The sequence below is a fragment of the Artibeus jamaicensis genome, unplaced genomic scaffold (assembly GCF_021234435.1).
Source record: "Artibeus jamaicensis isolate MK-2021 breed Jamaican fruit bat unplaced genomic scaffold, CSHL_Jam_final contig_1015, whole genome shotgun sequence".
Taxonomy (NCBI): Eukaryota; Metazoa; Chordata; class Mammalia; order Chiroptera; family Phyllostomidae; genus Artibeus; species Artibeus jamaicensis.
Window position 1 is genome coordinate 14057702 of NW_026521194.1, and position 24708 is coordinate 14082409.

The following is a 24708-nucleotide window of genomic DNA, read 5'->3' on the forward strand; positions in this document are numbered from 1 at the left end:
GTGGGCTGTCTTAGACACTGGAAGATGTTTAGCAGCACTCTTGGCCTCTACCCACTAGAAGCCAATAGCAGGACACAGCTGAGATACTCAAAATAGCCACATCAATAAACTTATTGGTGAAAATGAAAAATGTGTCTTTTATTTTATGGAAAAAGCCATACAGACTTTTTGGCCAACCCAATACTTTATAGTTTCAACAACACACGAACCTATTTAGCTTTTTTAAAAGTTAATGTGTTTTCTGAGAGGTAATTTATATGTGGTCAGTGTTCTAAGAATATTCCAGGATTTTTCAATACTTTGTCATTGCCATCATTGTTGCCTTTTATGTATCCCTCTATCAAAATTGCCTCCCCAAGTCCCAACTCAAATTGTTTTAGGCAAAAAATAGAGAGCATAAATAGGAAACCAAAAATAAAGCAGCCATTAGATATCACTAATATCAAACAAAGTAAACTTTAAGTAGAAAATGTGACAGGAAACAACCAAGGTCATTATAAATAAAAATGAATAAATTTGTCAAAAGGATACAACACTTGTAAGTAGGTGAGTGACCAACAACTGAACACCTAAGCAGATCTGGAGAGAATAATGGATAACAAAATAATAATAGTAGGAGATTTTAATAGTCTACTTTCAAAAATGGATAGACCATCTGGACAGAAACTCAATAAGGAAACATTGGATTTGAACTATACTTTAGACCAAATGTCCCTAACAGACATATATAGAACATTCCATGTAACAGTATACATTCTTCCAAGCACATATGAAGTATTCTCCAGGATAGATTATAGGTTAGGTCAAAAAACAAGCCTTTGCAATTTTAAAAAGATTGAAATTATACCAGCTATCTTTTCTGAGCACAATGACATAAAACTAGAAATCAGCAATAGGAGGAAGTCTGAAAAATTCACAGTGCATAGAATTTAACAGCTACTAAACAAGCACTGGGGCAAAGATGAAATGAAAAGAGAAGTCAATGAATGCCTTAAAACATGAAAATTGAAACATAACATACCAAAACTTACATGATTCAGCAAATGCCAGGCCAAATGGAAGTTTAATATAAATACCCATACTGAGAAGAAAAATCTCAAATAACCTAACTTTACACCTCAAGGAACTAAAAAAATAAGAGCTAGCTAAAACCAAAGATATTAGAAGGAAGGAGATAAAATTAGTAGATGCTGATGAAATTGAAGAAGACACAAATGAATGGAAAGAGATCCTATGGCCATGGACTAGAAGAAAAAATATTGTTAAAATATCTAAAATACACTAAAACATCTATAGATTCAATAGAATTCCTATCAAAACCCCAATGACATTTTTCACAGAAATAAAAAGAAAAAACATTGCTAAAAACATTACTGAAATTCATATGAAACCACAAAAGACCCTGAAAAAACAAAGTGATCTTGAAAAAAACGACAAAGCTAAAGATGCAATTCCTGATTGCAAACTATATTATAAGGCTATGGTAATCAAAACAATATGGTATTGGAATAAGAACAGAAACATAGACCAAGGGAGCAGAATCCAGAGCCTAGAAACAAACCTGCACATAAATGGTTAAATAATGTTTGGTAAGGGAGCCAAAGAAAGGGGAAAGGAAAGTCTCTTCAAAAATGATACTTGCATACATTCCCATACATAAGAATGAAATTAGACCCATACCTTACACCAGTCTAAAGAATTAACTGAAAATTGATTGAGGATTTAAATGTAAAACAAAAAAAATCTAATACTCCTAAAATAAAACATAGGAGATAAGCCTCTTGATATTAGCCTTAGCAGTGATTTTATGACTATCATACCAAAAGCAGAAGCAACAAGCAGAAATAAACAAGTGGAACTACATCAAACTGGAAAATTTTTAAGCAAAATGAATAGACAGCCTACAAAATGGGAGAAAGTACTAGGTTGGCCAAAAAGTTCTTTTGTTTTTTTTTTCATAAGATGTTCCAGTAGCGTTTAGTTGTCTTCAACTTCATTTGAAACAATTTTGTTAGATTGTATTGTAACAGCTGTCCTATCACCATACATTTTTTTAAAAAGCAAAATTGGTGAATTCTTCTATAGCCATTTTAATATTGAAGATGGAAAAAATATGCAACATTTTTGGCATTTATGCTTTATTATTTCGAAAAAGGTAAAAATGCAACTGAAACACACACACAAAAGACTTGTGCAGTGTTTGGGGAAGGTCCTGTGCCTGATCGAATTGTCAAAAGTAATTTTCCAAATTTTGTGCTGGAGATTTCTCATTGGACAATGCTGCATGATCAGGTAGACTAGTTGAAGTTGATAGTGACCAAATTAATATGTTAATTGAAAACAATCAATGTTATATCATGCAGGAGATAGCCAACATAGTCAAAATATCCAAATAAATAAAGTGATTATTGAAAAATGTGTCTTTTACTTCATGGAAATAAACATGGGCTTATTTGGCTAACCCAATAGTTGCCAATTTTATATCTGAAAAGATGTTAATAGTCAAAGGATATAAAGAATTTATACAACTCAATCACAAAAAAATCTGATTAAAAATGGGCAGAAGACTTGAATAGACTTTTCCCCAGAGGAGGCATACATACAACACCTGCATGAAAATGTACTCAACACCACCAATCACCAGGGAAAATAGAATTGAAACCACAATGATATTTCAGCTCACACCTGTTAGAATGGCTATTTTCAAAAGAGAAGAGAGAAGAAGCACTGGTGAGGATGTGGGCAAAAGGCTTCTAATTTGGTACATCCACTATGGAAAATGATATGGAGGGTCCTCAGAAATAAAAAATAAAAACACACAGAAAAATATCCTAGCATATGACAAAGCAATTCCACTACCAGGGTTGTACCAAGAGGAAATCAAGTCAGGATGTCAAAAATGTCTGTATTCCCATGTTCATTGCAGCATTATTCACATTAACTATATATAGGAATAAAATAAGTGTCCACAAACAGGTGAATGTAGAATGAAATATTATTCAGCCATAAAAAGAGGGAAGCCCTACCTTTGTGATAACATGGATGGATCTTCAGGCATCATGCTACATTAATTAAGTTAAGCAGAGAAAGTTGTACAGTATATTATCCCACTTCTATGTGGAATATATAACACCAGCCTCATAGAAACAGAGAGTAAAGTAGCCACTGCCAGGGCCTGAGTGGGGGAAGGGTGGGAATGGGGAGATGTAGGTCAGAGGGTACACACCTCCCATTATAGGATGAGTAAGTTCCGGGTTCTCAGGTACAACATGGTGACTATAGTTAACAATACGGCACTGCACACTCGCATGTTGCTATGAGAATAGGTTCAATGTTCTCAACATAACAATAGCAACATAGGTAATTATTTGAGATCAAACATGTATTAACTAAATTTAGTGTGGTAAATATTTTGCAATACATGCATATGTCAGATCACATTGTACATCTTAAACTTACACAGTATTATAAGTAATTTTATCTCAATAAAGCTGGAAAAAGTAAATGTTGGCCATAATGGCACATGCTTCAAGGTTTCTACACGTACAGCACAGTAACAGGATCCATTACTTAAACTTGCCTATATTTTAATGAAAGTAAGTGCAATTTACCTATAAAGGTCAAAATACCAAACAGTATTATCTCTCTAATATTTTTGTTATTGTTTTATATTTATGGAATCTATTGAGGTGACATTAGTTAATAAAATTGTATAGGTTTCAGCCCAGACCTAGTGGCTTATTTGGCTGGACTGCTGTCCCATACAACTAAAGGTTGTGGGTTCAAATCCCATGAGAGCACATTCCTTCCTGGGTTGCAAGAATTATGTGTCTTGCAATGTGCCCTCAGCTGCAATATGCCCTGCTCGGGGCACATTTTGGAGGTAACCAATCAATAGTTCTCTCTCACATTGATCTTTCTCTCTTTCTCTGAAATCAATACACATATCCTTGGGTGGAGATTAAAAAATTATATAGGTTTCAGGTATGCAATTCTATAATACATCATCTGTATACTATGTTATGTGTTCACCACCCCAAGTCAAGTTTCCTTTCATCCATACATTTTTAGCAGACCAGGGCAATTCAGATAAAATAAAGAAAAATTTATTTCACAGATTCCAGAGAAAACACAGAGAAAGTTAAAGGTTGTCTTTACTTTTGGTAAAGTCTCTTTAGAGAGGTTTATAGTGGCCTTGTGTACTGTAAGCTATTGAATAGGCTTCCTACTCCTTTCCATGTAGGGAGGAGGTCCGAGGGCTGTTGAATTCTTGGTGTTGATCAAAAACTTCTTTTCTCTTAAGAATTTCAAAGAGGTAGCATCCTTGGCCTTTTGTTCTGTGCTGTATGGAGATACTTTCCTTGGTTTCACTTTGGAGAAAATGATCACCAGCCTTCCGTATCATCATCTACTAGTTTGGAATGAATGAAAAGAAAGTAATCATTATAGTTTTCTGTTTATTGTTGCTTTTCTCCAGTAGACACTGTTTCCCTAATCCAAAATTGCCCTGTAATTGAGCATCCGAATACAGACCAAGGCGGGCAGTAAACGGCATAAATGAAGGTGGCTTGGGTAAAGCTAAAACCCTCCTCTCCTACTAATGTCAAAGGATACATCATAAAATCAAAGCAGAGAGATTTCACCCCTCTGCATACAAAGGGGATCCCCAAAACAGGAATTATCTTCTAGGGGCAGATCCCTTCTGGTATAGGCTTCCGCTGCTAGGTGAGCATTCTAGGAATGCATCTGTACCAGTGTACCAGCTGGCATTGTTGTAGGAGATTGTCTTCAGCTTCAGTGAGTTTTTTTGAAGACTCTTTCGATGCATTTTGCCCAGTTCATGATGTGTGATTCACGAACGCACCTGCCCACACCACGCTGCACGTTCAGCAGTTTTTGACCAAAACCAGCATGATCCCTGCACCCCACCCTCCCTAGTCACCCAATCTCACCCCAAGTGACTTTTTTGTTTCCCCTGATGAAAACAGTACACAAAGAAAAATATTTTGCCCGTGAGAAAGAGGTGAAACAAACAAAAACAGCAGGAGCACTAAAAAACATCAAAATTGAAGAGTTCCAAAACTGTTTTGAGCAATTGGAAAGGCACCTCAATAGGCGTATTTCATCCAAAGAAGAGTCTTTGAAGGTGATGGAAGTTTAATCATGTAAGAATAAATACACGTTTTTTATAAATAAATTTCAGGTTTCCTCCCCTCCTTGTGCTGTGGTTCTATCACTCTTGGAATGGGGAAGAGAAGACACAAGAGTGAGAGGTTTTCAAACAAAAAAATTAATATGAATTGGTGAGATAAATAGATCAACCTACTTTCAGATTTTTAGACTTTGCCTGAAGTGGTGAGGTGTGTCTTGAAAATAGACCACCATGTCTTACAGATGTACACTAGATTTCTGCTTCAGGAAAGATGAAGTAGATATACTTTTCCCTAGTTCTTTTGCTAAGTACAACTAAAACCCCTGAACACTACATATAAAGAATAGAATAAAAGTTTGGAAGGTGGCGAGAAAAAAGAAGATAGATTTAGCATCCCAGAAACACACAGGTATGAGTTAAGTTTTATTTTTGTCTCATGTATCCCGTATGTGAAGATGCAGACATTGGCAACTGAAAAACACCAACAGGTGCAAGACCAAAAAAGCCCTCAACAAAAGCCTGTTTTCTCTTCGAAAGGGCCTGGGAAGGTGCACACTAGCAAGACAAAAACCTGTTAGACAATAGCTGTTCTACCCCAGCCAAACACCACAGAAAACCAAACCAAACCAAACCAAACCAAACCAAACCAAACCAAACCAAACAAAGCTGTGGCCCCAGCTTCATCCATGCAAGCCAATGAGTGAAAAGTGTGGGCTTCCCAGATTCCCATCTTCACCAGGTTGTAATGTGATGCCCATCTCCCCACCAGATGGTGTCAGGCGGAACAGGGAGCTGGGACTTTCATCCCTATTGGGTAGTAAAGAGAGAAAGCAGAATGGTACTTAAACCCCTACTCTGACATTTGTGACCTTGGGCAGCTCAGCCTCTCTGAGCCTCTGCCCACCTGTAAAATGAATGAACATTCCTACTCTGCATGAGAGATTTGAAGATTAGGACCCAAATATGAACAAAGATTACCCTATTCCAGAGAAAAATTGAAAGCACAGACTCTTATATCTCTCAAGGTAGCACATAGCATTCGGCAATATGTAAAATTGATTATAAAGCATAACAAAATGGGGTTTATTATAGGGATACAAGTCTAATTCGGTATTTTAGAATCAGGTTCTGATTCTCTGGAGAACCCTGACTAATACAATACCATACACACTAACCAGCTCAAAATGGGTCATCCAACACCCTAAATGTAACTCCCACACTCCTAAAACTTCTAAAAGAAAACATCAGAGAAAAACTATGTTCCTTTAGGTTAGACAAAGATTTCTTAGATATGATACCCAAAGCATGATTCAAATAAATTGATGAATTGTACTTAACCCAAATCAAAAGTTCTTATTAAAAGGCAGTGTTCAAAGTAAGAAAAGACAAAGCTAAGACAGGAAGGAAATATTTACAGAATAGAGAAAGAGCTCTCAATACTCCATACTAAGAAAACAATCAATGCAATATACAACTGACATAAGATTTGGTGATACTTCAGCAAACAAGGTACATGGATATGAAATAATCATATTAAAATTAAGTTAAAGGAGTTCATCATAAGAACATCATCAGTATCCTTAGTCATTTGGTAAATGCAAACCAGAACACCTTGTCAGACTACAGCAGACACCAGTAAACTTGTACGGTGTTTTAGTTCTATTTCTTCTCCCCTTCTGTTTTTCCATATATTTGCTTTTTTATCCATTTTGTCTTTTAATATTATTTTCATTTTATGACAAGTATCATTTGTTCTCTTCGTGAAACTGTTGTATGGAATTGAAGCCAAAAGTTTGGTGTAATTGTGGAACAAAGGGTGGGCTTCAGAAAGGTATACTTTGTCCTCCCCTTAATGGGAAGTTTAATGTCTTTCACATGTCCCCTGTAGAGTTTAGACATAAACAAATGACATTGGTTCCATTTTATTAAAAGAGCACTGTCGCTGTGCAAACACAGTGACCGAGCTCTGCAATATGAAGAAGCTGCAGAAACTTGGAGTCATAGTGACCAGACAGGCGACTGGACAGGCAACCGAAGTTGTCTGCTGTAGACCTCTTTCAATCAAACTCCTACAGAGATGGCTTTAGTTAGGAAGGTGTATATTAGAGTCATAAGTTTTGACACAAGCTTCTGTTTATTTGCTCTTGATTCTGGTGTGTTTTTCAGCTGCTGAAGGAATGGTGTGCAACCATCTGTGTTCAAACGATGGCTGTTGGGGACCTGGGCCAGACCAGTGCCTGTCCTGCCGTCGCTTCAGCAGGGGCAGGAGCTGCATAGAGTCTTGTAATCTCTATGATGGGTAAGGCATCCTACATGTCGCCTGTCCCCCTGACCTTTGAAAGTGCTGTTTGGTTCAGATTTTAAAATGACAAGAAAATCGTAAAATTTTGGTATCTCTGTTCTGTCCCAGATTTTTCAGGAGAGCTTTTGTGGCATAATGAAGACAACTTATAGCAAATTAACTAAAGAGAAAATTATATTATTTGAAATAAATAGTCCAAATATATATTAAGTTTATTCGCATTAAAAACATGTAACAAAATAGATAATTCTTAATGAAATATTAAAATTTCTCTTAAACAAAATTAAAACTATATTTCTATTCTTATATAAAGGATTGTTATAAGTGATCTTTCCTTTTATATGTCCCAATAATCTTTTTTCTCATACTATCTGTCAATAGTCATCTACAATTATATATAACTTTTTTTTCAATGGTTGCATGTCTATTTGATTTAGTATTAGGAATGGCACACATTTCTATGTTTCTGACAACTGCTTAGCCCTATAGAAAAACTACCCTCATAATTTCTACTTGAATAGGTTTTTCTAAGTGTTCTGCCACTTTCTAAAGATAACCTAAGCAATATTTTAAGTCAAGTGTCTTAAATTCCTTCTAACACTACAATAAAACCTAGTATATACCTTGCTGCCTGCCATTAAATAGACCCATAAAATCACTTTATCATTACATGCCATTTCACGCATTGTAGTTGTCCTTCATTAGTGTGATAATACATTTTTTTCCTACTGTCCCTGAGTCAAATTTTTTAATATTGCTCACAGAAAGTACTTTCAGCAGTTTTGTAAAAGTATAGTTTTGAATTTCTTTATTTAATTTCTTCTTCTGCCCCATGAATTGTCCTAGTATTAACGACTATTTTCATGATCTCAGGTAACATTGTACTTGGGTATTTTATAACAGAAAGATAGAAATATCTGAATCATAAGGGTATTGCTATGTTTCTTCTTTGAAGGATGACCACAATCCTGTCCAAGGAATTTTGGGGAAAAAGATCAGTTTTTTTTTTAAAGTACAAAATCATTAAATAATAATTTGATAGCTGTTCAGGAAAATTTCAGCTTATAATTTTGTAAGGTACAATCAGCTCATAAATTTGATAATGAATAACAAATTATGTGCTGTTTGTGTCATTGAAATGTGTTCATGCTTGTTTATGATTACAAAAGTGTGATATTTTTTGTACATAAAATACCTCTGGTCGAATATGCTTATTTGTGTGTGGCAATCCATGCCACCATAATGAAACTAACAGACTTTAATTCTGTGAAGTGAAGGTCACACTAAAAGTGAATTGAATGTATATGTGCAAATCCAACTGGTGAGAACTGATGTGGAATCTGTGTTGCCCGAAGCCAAACCCCTGCAGAAGAACCAAGCCAACACTATAATCAAGGCATCATTTTTTCCTTTCCAGATGCCATTGCTTTTCTTTAACATTTTAGTTTTAAACTTATAAGAAATATAAAATTAATAAATATGTGGATGTATACACCATCCTCTGTCTCAACTGGCAAAACAGTGAAAACTAAGCAAAGAAAAAATACTGTTTCCTAAATAAACAATAATTACCAGACTGTTTCTAAACATTTGACATTTTCTATGTCATTAAATCAAATGTATTAAAGAAATGTAATGCTTTTCATGTATTTTGAAGTAGTAATGGGGCCCTAGAAAACCATACGCAGAGTTAACTTGAAAGATAATAAATGACATTATCTTATAAGAATCTCATTTGAGTCTTGCCTGCCCAAACATGGTAGATTACCCCATCTCCACTCCTGTGGTACTGGGTAATTTCTTCTAACAATGCCTGATGGTTAAGACAGCCTTTGAGGAAAACTGAATTCAAAGCCTAACTTCATCACTTCCTAGTTGAAATGCCCAACCCTAGACAAATAAGCCAATTATTGTTCACTCGGTTTTCTTATATGAAAATAAGATTAGTAATGCTGTCAACTTCATAAAATAGTTGTGATTATGAAATGAGAAAATAGATAACAAATTTTCTTAAAATTCTTACCATTAAAATTGTTATTATTTCTGTGTCTATTAATTTGGGCTGACAAAATGGCTAGGTAGAACCATTACCTGAAAAACTACTAAAATTAAACACAAATATAGTATGACATTTACCAAAATCTTATTCATATACTTATGAGAAGCAATCCCAAATAGAGAGCTTTTTAAAAGGTTAGGAGAAAATTAGTCATCTTCTGGCTATTAATACTCAAATTCAAGTAATTTGACTTACTGGATTTTGCCAACTCTTAACCACAAGCAATCAAAATGAAAGAGAAAGCTAATTGCAATGGGATCTTTGAAATGTTCTTATCTGGTACTGTGATTAAACACTTCTGAAACTGTTAGAACAAAACAAAAAATCCAAACGAGTGCCAGTCTAAGCTCTTTGTAAGCATTTTCACAATTAATAATCACAACCTTTCTTTAAAATGTTATTTTCCCCTTTACAAAGGGTACTTAAAAAACTGAAGCTTGGAGAAGTTAAGGGTTTTAAGTCCTGGAAATATTAGTGTGGATGCTGGGATTTAAATTAGGGAAGACTTGACTTCAAAGTATTGGCTAAGATAGCAGGCACACAGCACACTGAAAAATGTATAGCAGTGAACGCAAGTAATAAAAAGCTCTTGTATGCAAAGCTCATGCTCAGGAGACTGTGATCTGTTAGGTCAGGTTCAAGTGAAAGGGGATCACTAGCAAAGTCATAGTAGAATCTTTAGAGGAGCTGGAAGAAAAAATGCCGCGAACGAGAAGTTAGAGAAAAAATGCCAATAACGAGAAGTTAGAGAAACTGCAAGGAGAACCTGTTCTGGGAGCAGAGAGGAAGACAGCCAGAAGCCCTGCAAATGGAAATCAGTCTAGACAAGAAAAGGCAGCTAGCGTGTCTCTATGAGTTTCTTAGTCACATATTCACTTTACCTCAACTCTGTGTGTGGGACAGGAGATTTTGGAGCAAAGAAAATTAACACGACCTATATTTTAGTGTCATAAAAACTATGACCTTTATTTAGCACCATAACCCTTTAGTCATCCTAGAAAGCTGTCGACAGGGGAAGTAATTCGCTGATGACACAGGCATTGCTGCAACTGTTATGTAGTGTCATTATACAGATAACACTTCTGATTCTCTTTATAATTTAGCTACTCCCCCAGCTCCAACACCAGGTCCTTTTTCTCTTTATATTTCTAAGATTTCCTAGTTGAGTATTTTGTATCACTCATGTTGACAAAACATGCCAAAGAAAATCAGTTCTAATACAATTGAGATTTTAAACTTAAGAAAGTTCATAAAATGTTTCATCCATAACAGGCTAACACCTCACTTAAAAATATAAAATGTAAAATCCATGTATTTGCATTCATACATATCTCAACTACTGATGTGTCCTATTCCTTTGAGAAATCAAATTGAATTATCTCACCTTGGAATAGACATAATCTTAATCTCAACAACAGAAAATAGAGCCCAACTTTTAGACTTCTGTCATTTATTAAGGCTTTACAGTGACAAAATGAGATATTTCACTATAAAAAAAGTATTTCACTCAAGAGAAAAATGAATTTGACTTTGTCACCTAATTAACTTAAGATTACCATATTTGCAATGCTGTTAGTTTGGAATGGTACATCACAATACAAAGGCACAATTAATACAGTAGCTATAACTATTTAGACATTTTGTTAATGACTCATAACTGACATTCTGAATTATGTTGGCCCAGTACTTCATTCACTCATATATTAGTAGGAATACAGTGATTTAAACATATTGTACATGACTAATACTCAATCATCAAAATGAAAATTTTAGAGTAGATATAGATTACAAATAGCCATAATGTATAAGGTGTATGAAGGGATGACCATCATCCCAGATTTTTTAATTAGAAAGTTTTAGAATGTTACTATTAAACTATTTTTTTATTTTACATCATATAGAATCACTTCAAAAAGAATTTAAACTGAAAAAGATGTTGTGATATTAGATCAATAGTCTAAGAAAATAAAACCTGCCATAAAAAGATATTTTCTCTAATTCTCTAAGGCATATATTTTAAAAGCAGAAAAGAAATCAAAGCAATTTTTGAAGTTTCACCAAAAATAAATTAAAGAGTCTTGGGATTTGAAGAACAAGGATGGGGAATATTCACATAACTTAGCAACAAGAAAAAGACAATGGTTCTCTCAGAGTTTAAAAAGCATAGCTCCCACTAAGAGTAAAATTTTATAGAGAGACCAGCAGAGACAGCCTTTCTTAAGTAGGTAAAAGCAGTTCTGCTATGTCATCAGAAGAGTTATCCTTTTTTTTTTTTGAGATGTCTGTAATATCTCTTACAAGAGAGAGGTTTCCTGAATGAGTCTATCTTTGAACCCAATGGAGGACAAGAGCCATCTGGCTGCAGTTTGTCTTTTCTCCTAATGGAGAACTTTTATTCCTTAATGTTTGGAGAAATGATTCCGATGCTCCTGGCACAGAGAGAAACAAACGCTAGAGTTTACTCTGCCAATAGGACTCTTAGCAGATGTTACTTCATTTGTTAAGTTGACAGCTTGTTTGCTTACACCACCTCATGCAGCTGATGTTTCCACAGCGAGTTTCGGGAGTTTGCGAATGGCTCCATCTGTGTGGAGTGTGACCCCCAATGTGAGAAGATGGAAGACGGCATCCCCACGTGCCATGGACCGGTAAGCTTGAGGACATCTGTGGTTGTGTTGGCTTATTCCCTTTCATGTATGAATGTTTATGTCATTGCTTTATTGTTGAGCCACACTTTCAATAAATATCTCCAGCATGCTGTGGGGAATCACATTTGGTATTTCATCCTGAAGAGGCGTAAGTGTAGTCATGGAGATATAATATTCAAAATTCAATTTCTTAAATGTTTATGTCCCAGATCATGTATTCAGAAAGAAGATATGGAGTTGGACCTGAAGATTACACCACATTGAAAAGAAAAGAGAGATGCATAAGTAATTAAATTGAAGACAAATAAATTATAAATTATTAATATGTATAAATTGCTATAGGAATACAGTTAAGGGAGGAACTAATCTCTTTTGGGGATGGGAAGGTGGGGGCATTGAGAAAGGCCATCGAGAAGTGATGTTTGAGCTATGCTTTGAATTAAAATCTGGAATGCAAAAACACGCAAAGCTATGCAAATGTGAAATTTCTTATTTTGAGGTAAACTGTAATGCATTCTGTGTTTAATTATTTAACTATGATGACATTGTGAAGGACAGTTGAAAGAAAGAGGAAGGCAAATACAAACTAAAGTCTAAAGCAGTGTGATAAATACCATGCCAAAGGAGAAAATCTGAGGTATAAGAACCTAAGGGGAGGGTATGGGATCAGGAAAGTCTTCATGGACAGGTTTATACCCACACAGTTTGAAGTTAGCCTTACAGAGAAAATGATCATTACTTTTCAGACCTCCCTTTGGGTCCCGCCATGCAGGCTTTCTCTTGATAAAAAGTTCCGTATAAGTTTGTCATTCCAAAATGTCATATTCATCCTTCTTTAGACAAATTTCCATTTTATTTGTGTGTTGAGTCATCTCTCAGTAGATGACTTGAGGACCAACATTTGGGTATCGTCAAGAGTTCAACATGTTTCCATAAAAATGTATTTTAAAATTAAATTGTATCAGTGTTTCTGCCAGAGTGCTTATTCTGCACTTAATTAGCTTAGAAGAAAAAAACATATCACCAAGCCCTCCAAACTCCCATTAGGCCCCAGTGAGCCATCCTGGCACTTCATCTAAAGAAGGATGTGGAAAACTTGGACGCTCAGAGGACTACCCCAGGAAGATTAAGCTTGAGAAATCAGGCCTCTGAGGAAAAGGAGTGGTGTGATTGGCCTGAGGAACCGAAGTCTTAAAGACAGTTTAATATGTAATGATCACCAAGGAAGTATGCAAAGGGAATACACAGTCATTTTCTTTTCCCAGTAAGAATAGTAAGGGAGAACACAATGTATCTGCGGCATGAGAAGCATAGAGTCTGGAAAGGAGGTCATGAAACAGCACAGGGATATAAACTTTCATCATGGTTTCAAAGCAAATTGCACTATTGATGTGACTTCTTTAAAAACTAACATATTTAAGTACCTTCTTGACCATAAGTCACAGAATAATAAAATTTCTCCTAGAGAGACCAAGACTTTGAAAATATATAATTAGATAGAATAATCAAGAATGTGTCCATGATTCTTTTGCTATTTTAAAGAATTAAGACAGCTTATAGAATACACATACAAAACTCCTCTCAGTTAGTGTCTTTTCCATTTTCAAAATTATTTGTTGGCTAAAAAAGAGTGAAAAATGGGTATTTTTATTAATTTTGAGCTTTTTTAACTTTTATGTTAAATTTATTGGGGTGAGATGGGTTAAAAGAGTTATATAGGTTTCAGGAGTACAATTCTATAAAGCATTACCTGTATGTTGTATTGTGTGTTCGCCACCCCAGATCAAGTCTCCTTCATCACCCTTTATTCCCATTATGCCCTCTTCTAACACCCCAAACCCCCTTTCCCTCTGGTAACCACCATACACTTATTTTCTGTGTCTTTGAGGGCGGTTTTCTACTTTCTTTTTTTTAATTGTTTCAAGGACATCATTTTGATTCTCTAATGATAGCATTGTTGGATCATATATTTAAAATCACTAACCAGGGATAAAACTATGCATTAATATGTTTAGAACAGTGATTTTTCAACCAGCATGTCACAGCACACTGATGTGCTGGAAGAATGTTTAAAACATGCAATACCTGACTATTTAGTCAGAGGCACTGACCTTTTTTCCCTTAGATTGTCAAGTAAAAAAAGGACAACAGCCGTCACAGCAATAGCCATCCAATATGAATGAATCAAAATAATACCTATTTTGGTCACATCTGCAAACATATATGTTTTGGTGGGCCTCAAAATTGTACTAAGTAGTTTATGTGTGTCATGAGATGAAAAAGGTTGAAAATTGCTGGTTTAGAAAGTAGAGAAGGCAATACCCAGGCCTAAAGTTGAGAGTTGACATGTCTGAGGATCAGAGGAGGCAAAAGGAGAAAAAGTTTAATAATACTGAATCGGCATCTGTGAAAGATCAGAGAACAGAATCGAGGACACCTCCTTGATTACTTGATCAGTAAGCCTGGGGACACTCAGCATGTACGGACACACGTCTTCTGAGTTCTGCTGTCTGCAAGGCCGGCAGGACTGAGCTCCGACAATAGCCTTAATTTACTCTCACTGGGGGGTTGCGTGCTCTTAGCCATCACAATTCATGTTAGGTTTTTGCCTCTTTCTGAGTCCACAGTTTGATTACCACAACCAGAGAAGAGGAGGTTTTGTGGGCCATGCAACAGGCATATACCACTTTGGATATCCAAGAGGTTCTGGAAAATTCTCTAAGAGACCAACACTGAGATGAGATAGAGGAAAAAAGTCATAAAGCCTGCTGGAATTCCCTCATGATTAATTCTGTTTAAGTCCCACCTTTCTGATCTGTCAATGTTTTCTTCATAATAACAATCTATACATATACATATATATATATTTACTTTTTATGTTTATAAATACATATGTACTAAACATTTATGTATGGTGCATACCATCACATTCTTCATTTAAACTATAGAGAAATTGAACCTGTAATGATTATCAAGTTACACCAAAAAGTCAACAAGCCAGTGTGATATGGAACTGACACCCAATTATAAAAGTTCTGACTCTAACTTTTGCCCTCTTTTCATCCCCTTTTTTTTCCCCAGGCAAAAAATGTCTGTAGTGTAATAAGGATAACATGCTTTCTGGATATGGCACCTATATATAAAATAGGATCGTATTATTTTATTGAAGTAGGACAAAAATCCAGGATACTCTTAAGAGGGATAGATTTGAAATAGAGGAAGCCTTTGCTTTTGTATCCTTGTCTGTCTGCACTCGGTCTTCTTTATTTTACTATTATTATTTATTTTTTAACCATCTTATTCTTCTTGTTTCTCTTTCATCACTCCTCTACTATTTAGAAGGATAATGGATGGCATGTGAGAAGAAAGAAAAGTAGGGAAATCAGACAAACTTTTAGGCAACCAAAATATGAGCCAGAGAGATAGAAGAAGAGAAGAGATAGGGGAACAGAACTGATTTTTAGAATATATTTTCATGAAAACTAAAGTAGCTGTCCTCATTTCATAGTAGTTTACAGAAAAATGTTTCAATTTTTTAATGTAAAATGTGCTGTAAGTCTAGGAAAGGTTCTAAGGCAATTTCATGTGATGGTCTAGTATTCCAAGATGCTATGAATTCAAGGCATCTCCAGCCCTACGTGAGTCCCTGATCCATGGCAGCAGGGAAAGAGGAGGCTGGAGTGTTTGGTAATCAAAATCTCATAAATCCCTTCTATTTATATTGTACAAAGCAAGATATACCTGACCCCTGGTGAGAGGAGAATATCAAAAATCCCATGTGGCTGGAAGTAGAGAGAATTGGATGCCTGTGGAATGTAGCTTTGTCTCTTAAAGTAGCTACTGGAGAAAAACACCAATTGTCACTGAGAATAAAAAATGTAGTGTTTCCATCAGGATGTAGTGTTTATTATAGTTTCTGTCTAGATCAGTGAGTCCAGGTATAGCTTAAAATCAGAGATATAGAAGAATATTTCCTTCACTTCTATTTATAATATTATTATTATTACATTTATTAGTTCATTGAATGAACCTAGGTTCTTAAAAGCTTTAGGAATATAACGATAGAATAATAAGCATTAGACACATATATTTCTTTAAATCTCTTTATTATTGAAATTAAATTAAGAAACAGTACATTTCATTTCTTTTGAGATTTGACAGGACAATTTCAGTTATGTCAGCTCGGGGTACTAGGTTTTATATCAAAATAAACACTTATACAAAGAAAAACAAAAAGTACATTATTTTATAATGCACTTAAAGTTTAAATGTGAATTAAATTTTAATTTCATAATTTGTATATCTTCTGATTTTACCAGGACATTATTTTCTCTTACAATGATCTTATTTTATTTTTAATCAGATTTCATTGATTATGCTAGTACAGGTGTCTCATTTTTTCTCCCCTTTATCCTCCTCCACCCTGTAACCCCCTTCCCTCCAGCATTCTACCTCCTTAGTTCATGCCCATGCATTGTACATGTAAGTTCTTCGGCTTCTCCATCTCCTCCCCTTGTCTATTTTGTACTTAGCAGTTACTCTTCTTATTTGCTGTAACTTTTCCTCCATTCTCCCTCTTTCCTCTGCTCACTGATAACCCTCCATGGGATCTCCATTTCTGAGATAGAAAAATAATTTCTGATTTCTAATTGCAACTATAGCTGCCTAATTTACTCATCGTAAGTTTTATTCTTGTGTTCTGCAAGAAACAATCAGCACATCCCTTGTCTTGTACAATAAGTCATGCCACTGAGCATACCTGCACAGTAAATGATTTTGTATAATAGAAGGCATTACATGCCTAAGTACCCTTGAGCAGGTGTTAAAATTGGAAGCATGTGAAGTATTCTTTTCTGGTAGGAAATAAGAAGTTGCCAGTAGCAAACTCTTCAGGTTGAATAGGGGTTAGGTGTCATAGGATAATTTATTTTTGTCAAAGCTCTAAGTCTCACATCAAAATAGTGAAATAGACAGGTGCCTGTGCCTAACTGAACTTCAACAGTCTCAGGATTTCCAGAAACATCTTTAAGATTACTTTTACTTTTTTATACTACTATTCTTTACTAGCAGCCTCTGTCTTTTTTTTTTTTTTTTTTTTTAGATTTTATTTGTTTATTTTTAGAGGGAGGGGAAGGGAGAGAGAAAGAGAGAGAGAAACATCAGAGTGTGGTTGTTTCTCAAAGGTCCCCTACTGGGGACCTGGCTTGCAACCCAGGCATGTGACCTGACTGGGAATTGAACTGGCGATCATTTGGTTTGCAGCCCACACTCAATCCCCTGACCTACACCAGCAGGGCAGCCTCTGTCTTTAAGTGTTAAAAATATTATATTTCTTAATTTGCAGATGCCTTATGTGACCAGATTGCAAAGTCTACCTGCTTTGTGGTTAACATTTATGGAGAGATGCGGTGTACTCCCATGAGTGGACCGATTTCCATGCTCCCTGCCCAACACCTAGTTCTGTATGAAGTTTGCTGGCTCTTGGCTTCCAGATCCACATTGTTCACAATTATAAACCTAACAAAATGCATTATCTCTCACTATATTTACTACATCTTAGCTCTATAAATTGTAGTCAATATGACTCATCAGAACTGTTAAATCATGTGGATGTAGACAGATTTCAGGGAGAAATAGATCAAGGAAAAATTTTCAAAGGAAGTGGTCAAAGAGGAAACCTAAGACAATATGATGTTCAAAAAGGAGAACTAAATCTTAAGCAAGTAATATCATTTTTCCAAAGAGCTAAATGAGTAAAAACATTGGCGTCTTTTAAGAAAATATCATTTGTAATCAACCCTGGCTGGTGTAGCTCAGTGGATTGAGCACGGGCCTGCGAACAAAAGGATCAAGGTTTGATTCCCAGTCAGGGCACATGCTTGGGTTGCAGGCCAGTTCTTAGCAGGGGACACACAAGAGGCAACCATACATTGATATTTCTTTCCCTCTCTCCTTCCCTTCCCCTCTAAATATAAATAAATAAAATATTAAAAGAAAAGAAAATACCATTTGTAATCAAAATGTTCTCAAAATAACTGGAGGATATGCTACTCATTTCTTGCATGTTCAGTGTCCCTGGTACCAAATGTAAATTAATTTTCTTTATAAAATTATTAGATTTTTACTATAGTTTAAAATGTTTACTTTTGTGATGATATTTAGATATATTTAATATTTGATGCATATTGCTTGTTAACATCCTACATATTAGAAAATTATTGTATATATAAATATAAATATTTCAAATGAGTTAATTTTATTTAAATTAATCATACTCATATTTATATTATGTGTCCTGAGTACATTTCTTCATTAATTTTTCATATGTATTTACTTTATCATTATGGAATTTTTTATATTTGGCTACCAGAATGTGTCTTTTTATGACTCTCAGTATTCTGGTTCAGTAAAATCCCTAAATATTAATATTATATTGCTTTTAGCATTATCATAAATTGATGGAGATTAAAAATAATTTAGAAATTAACTTTTATTAACCTAAACTGCCTAATTCCTAATATTCCACCATATTAAATTTTAATATCTATTGTTTGAATAGTCATTGGACAACCAGAATTAATATCTTACTTTTATATGAAATTTGGTGTTGTGTAATTACTTTTTCCTCATTGACCATTATTTTATCTTCCTCATTGACTATTTAGGAAGAAACCCCCCATATTTCCAGTGATTATGATAAAATGCCCCTGGAGAAAAAGTATTGTTTGCTTTTTAGTACAACCAGGATTAAATGACAGAAAGAAAATACTGATATTCTTCTGGAAAAGTCCTTGGAAAAGGTGGTGATCAAAAGGCTAGAATAGCTGCATCCCCTTTTGTGTTGCTGGAAGCATCCTCTAGTTCCCTAGAAGAGCACCAGCCACCCAGTATAGTCTCAGTGACCAAGCCCCAGGCCTACAGTTTCAGAGGGAGCAGCACCCATTTTTCTCTGTCTGTTTTGTTTTTCACACCTCAGGGACCTGACAACTGTACAAAGTGCTCCCACTTTAAGGATGGCCCCAACTGTGTGGAAAAATGTCCAGACGGCTTACAGGGGGCAAACAGTTTCATATTCAAATATGCTGACCAGGATCGGGAGTGCCACCCATGCCATCCGAACTGCACACAAGGGTAAGCATCAGTGCTCAGAAGGACTCGGGCTTGCATTCAGTATTGCTAATCCAAAGGGACACTCGTGTGCCTGCTTCCCGGACACAGCCTTCAATGTGTATAGTGTTCTCACACAAAATTCTGTTCGTCTTTATACTCAGTATGTTGATTTTAAGCAAGATCCTTTCTAAGAAAAGGGCTTCAGGAATTAAACTTACACCCTTTTAAATAATTTCCATGGAACATTTAACTAGAACTATTTTATTGACAACTTCATGAGATTGGTGTTGGGTATACTTTATATGGACTGTAACAATTCTTTCAAATTTACTGAAGATTGAAGTCATTAGAAAAGAAAGATAGTGATTATACTTTTGAGATGTGTGCTTAGTAAATCTTCAACATTGGTTTTCTGTTTCTGCTTCCTTGTTGCTAGAACCAGTTTAAGGCATAATTTAATACCTCTTTGGTAAATACTGTCTTGGATTACTCCTTCAAGAAAATATAAGCAAAAGGAATGGTAGCAGAAAAATCAGGGAACCTGGTAATATGTATTTTAATAAAATTACCAGTTCTTTTTGTGAAAGTAATTTTGCTGTAGGTTGACTTGTAACAGAATTATTTTTGTTTGATGTAGAATTTTTTCTTGTTTTTTTGTTCAATGATTGGGCGACACATTTTTCTGTTTTTTCAAAACTACATCTCATAAATGAGTAAAAATTAGATTTATCTTTGAGACCTATAACAGTGGAAAACGAAGGCATAACAGAAAGAAGAAAAGCACTGAACTAATGTCGGTTATCTAACAAATCCCAGCAACTATTTTTTCCACAAATCTCTATATTGGTAAGGTCTTTTCTTTTTCTTTCCTGCGGAAGATGAATACTTTTAGAAACCAGAGCAATTTCTCATGCTCTATCCCCCTTGTGCCCATAAAACCCCTTGTCCATTGCAAGTGTCCACACGCATGTGCACACACATAAGAACACAAGCACTTGTTGAAAATCATCTTGCTTACTTTATATCTGGCAGCAAAGCATGAGATTCCATAAAGAGATTTTCTGCCAGATTAAGGGCTAGTTTTTAGGGGATACTGAAGAAGTGAAGCAAGCAGCATTCCCTTCTGCCAAGAGGACATCGATTCTCAGATTGTTAATTTTCTGCAGGTCAAGAAATCAGCTTAAGTCATTCTCTGAGTGGCAGATCCTCAAAGGTAAAGTCATAGTGTGCCATTCAAATTCAAATTCAGCTTGGAAGGGCTAATGCCAACCCAATGGTTTAGACATAGACCCATAGGTTGAGGACCCTGAAGTATTCACACAGACACCGTGCTTCAAGGAAACTAGCAGGAATAAACGGCTCCCCCTGTGAGCTTTTGGCTCACTCGGGTCAAGAGTATTTCACGAAGAAACAACTGGCACCACTGGAGCAGAAGCATCAGCAACCGAAAGAGAAAACTCTGCTGGCTAAAATCATCATCCACGAGAGGGTTTTATTGTTTTGCAGCTAAAATTAAACCAGTAAATTATTTAATATAATGTTGATGTCAACAGCTGTTGCCATTCAAAATGAGGCCTTTTGCTGTTTTTGCAAATCTAATTACAATGAAGCCATTAGGGGAATGAAAGTGAGATCACAGGGAGCCATAGTCTGCATGTATGGCTGGTGTGTCTTCCCCTCAGCCCTGTTAAATCATGACTATAAAATAAGAGGAAGCATATATCGTGGAAATAGAAGCAGAGACAATGAAGAGATCAATTCACCACAGCCACGAACGTGAGATGGCCAAAAGGGAGTAGGCAGGTGTAATAGGGGATGAATCTGACCAGATCAGGTGGGAACTCCCAGTAAATGGAGAGATGGTTTCAAATTTACTTCTACAGAATGATACTTAGACAGAATTTGAATATTGTCCTCCCTGGCATCTTCCCAGGTACCTGGCTTCTGTAATGACTAACTCAGTCCTGAAGGATTTTTGGTTTTGTTTCATTTACTGCCATCTTTTTTCTAATAGCCTCCATATCATCCAGGTTCACTCACTTCACTCAAGTTCTGTGGCCCTAGCCACACAGCGGACTTTAGACATTTCAAATTTCCCTGTGCACCCCTCTATACAGTACAGGAGTGCAGCCCTGTGCTTTGCCAGCCTTCACTGGAGCCACAGAGTGCACTTCGCAGGCTAAAGGATCACTGGGGCAGCGAGATGACGGGACGAGTGACTGTTTCTATTCCTAAGCACATGTAATTACTGACCTATTAGTTAGTAAGTGGGAGCTCACCAGGCCAGCTCCACTTGGAAAACGGCTTTTCTTTTGTATGCCAATATTATGTCAGCTAGATAATTCAAGAGCCAAGTTAATGGAAATAGTCTTTCAAATCACATTTTTTAAAGAAGAAAAGTTCATACTCTGAATACTATTTAATGATTTTCTGAAAATAAAATTATCTGTTTAATACCTTAAGAGCACTTTTGCTACTCTAAAAGTGCATTATGTATATTGGCTCTAATAAGTTCTTTAGATACCTTTAAAACAGATTATCCATTTAGCACCTATCAGGAACTTTTTCACTAACATGCCTACTGGAAAAAAAATAGTGTTGTTTTTTTTTATCTTTACTAAAAGACTTTTACTTTAGCAGCCTTTTCTCATTTAAACACCTAATGTGCATCATACCTGGTGACCGCCAAGTTTAGAAGGGGGCCGGGCACAGCTCTGAACCACTGGGAAGTGTCAGTCTGGTGAACGACTATTCCTACAGTTTATAGCCTCCCATTAGAGACTCTTGCCCATATTTGGAGAGGGTGAGCAAGAATTTAAAAATTAGAAATGAATTTTGTATTTTCAGTCTTTAAAGTAGAAACCTTTAAAGAGGACTTGTAAACTGAATTTACTATGCAATTACATGACCATAAGGAAAGAGCAGCTTCCTCAACTGCCACCACTGAGTCCATGGTAAATGTCAATTTAATTTTGGGTTTTAGACATGGATGAGGAGATGTGTTTTTCATGAGGCATCTTTTCAAAACTTTATTAAATATTCTTGTTCATGTTAAAATCATGATTCTAGATTATGAAATTTCCTCTGTCTTAATCTATTTGATAAATTCTTTTTATTATTTTATCAGTGAAGTAATTTCCATTGATGGAGAAAAGAAGAGAAGGGCTGGTTGTGGAACACTACTTTGAAACTTTTAAATATTCTTCTATTTTCATTTCAAAATTTGGAGATTTTGTCAAAATATCTCCACTACATTAGTTATATGGGCACATCAAGATGCTTATAAATTGATAAGTTCTGACAAATACTAAGCAGTTCAATATTTGAAATTCTTGATATTTTTATACTGTTACATTGACATATTATAGTTTCTCATTCTGCTCTTTCTAGAAATTTTCTAGTTTGGAACACTGATTTTGTTGAAAGTTATTTTATTCCATATCTTTATTCAACCTCTCAGTTTAGATTTTGACTCTACAAAAGTTTAGTGTTTTCAGTATTCCATGGTCTTGCTGAATCAATATAAATTATATGTGCTAACTAGTTGCTTATGTAAAGGACAGACTTGAAATAGAATATACATCTTAAAATACTGACTGTTCCTCACAAAGGATAGAACTGCTTCAACCATACCCTTATTCTTCTTCGTCTTCCATTGTTTCTTTTCTCTTTAGTGTACAAACATGTTCAAATCTCGCAATCAACTACCCAATCCTCTCAACCAATTTTCTGTGAGTGACATCCTGCCCCCTCTTCCCCCCTTTCCTTTTCCATTGCCTCTATCTTCAATTTGCTTCTCCGTTCACACTGTAAATTCTAGTGAGCTTGACTATCTCAACTGAAATACTCTCGGCAGTTCTTATTTTACTAGACCTCTCTTTGCATTGGAACTGCTGATCACTCTATTGCCTGAAGTTTCCTGCTGATTGGGCTTCAAGGATACTGTAATTAATCCATTATACTCAATTATTTCCCCGATGCTTCTGGCATGAGCTCATCTTCTGATGCCTTTTACTGACTAGTTACTGGAGTTTCTCCGTCTCAGTTTCTGCTTTTCTCACTTTAGAGTTTTCTTCAGCCATTTTGTGCACTTACATGATTTTAATTTCTTCCTGGATGTTATTTGAAAACTGATGATCACACTGTGCCTTTTGCCCCTCCCCACACCCTCTAGCCACAGACTCATTTTCCAGCTGCAGAGGAGCATTTCTTGCTGGGTTGTGGAACAACACTAAGCTATAGATGCACAAAACTGAAATAAGCAATTTCTTCTGCCCCAGCGCACACAAGGGAACGATGATCCTCTTCTTGGGTTCTCTCACTAGTGGCTTCACTATTCTCAAAGGTAGAAATCCGAGTCATTCTTAACTTTTCCTCCCACTTTCACTATCAAAACAGCCATCAACTTCCTTCTTTTTCCCCCCATACTTCCCAATATATTTATTGAATCCATCTCTTTGCCTGTGTATAGGCATCATTTTCCTAGTATAGCCCATCATCTCTTGAATAGACTAAAACAATTTTTGTGCCAAACAAGTCTTTCTGGTTACCAGCTGCACAGCCCCCACGTAAGGATCTACATAAAACACAAAGCCAGCAATTTCACTACTTCTTTGAAACCCTCCGATGGTTTTCATTAAATTTGTGGCTAAGTGACATCTTCAAATTCTGGCTCCTGTCTCATGCTCTAGCTTCTTTTTCCTATTCCTATTGTCATATCTGTCTCCTTCACTGGATTGCAAGCTCATAAAAAATGGACAAATATCTAATTCCACTTTTTTTCTCCCTCCAGCTCCTAGAATAGTAGGAACACTGAGTGGGCATGATGCAACACAGGTTTTGTTTTTGTTTTTTAATGAATGAATAATCTTCTGTTATTCACACTTTCTCCTGACATTTAACTTGACTTTCAAAATTTTATTTTTCAAAGGTTATTATAAAAACACAGATTATAAGCTAATAAGTTAACTTATAATAGGTTTTATGGGTTATAAAAGCATTTTGAGGAAGATATAATAGTAACCTGAAAAAATTAATTCTTCAGAGTAGAATTCAAAGAAAAACATACAAGACAATTTGGAAATGTTTTTAGTACTTAATTTTCTCATTTTAGAAAATATTGTGATTAGAAATTATGATATCAATTCAAAATTATATGCTCTAGTTATTTACTTGCTTTTTTAAAAAAACTTTATACATAATGTATTTCTCATATATCTGTACATTAAAAGTTTTCTGGACCTCTCAAACCAATCCTCAAAACAATTCCCATTTTTTACCTGGTATGAATGTTATAACATATTCTTGATGCAGGAAAATAATGACTTAATCATCATTAGGCATAGTTATATTAGCTTACCAGTGTTTAGTTATTTAAAGATATAATGGACAGCCTAGCCTTATACATGATACATATTTTATTCATTATACAGCAATT

At 35.5% G+C, this 24708-nt stretch overlaps 1 protein-coding gene across 4 annotated transcripts in view; it reads left to right on the plus strand.

Annotated features, from left to right (window-relative positions):
- The window catches only part of ERBB4 (erb-b2 receptor tyrosine kinase 4), a 995253-nt gene that overhangs the window by 730053 nt on the left and 240492 nt on the right, over positions 1–24708 (plus strand). For all 4 annotated transcript variants that reach the window (XM_053672642.1, XM_053672598.1, XM_053672619.1 and 1 more), the window contains exons 13-15: positions 7319–7451; positions 12068–12161; positions 19138–19292. In XM_053672642.1, the coding sequence (XP_053528617.1) occupies positions 7319–7451; positions 12068–12161; positions 19138–19292 (382 nt within the window). The remainder of the gene's footprint in view (positions 1–7318; positions 7452–12067; positions 12162–19137; positions 19293–24708) is intronic.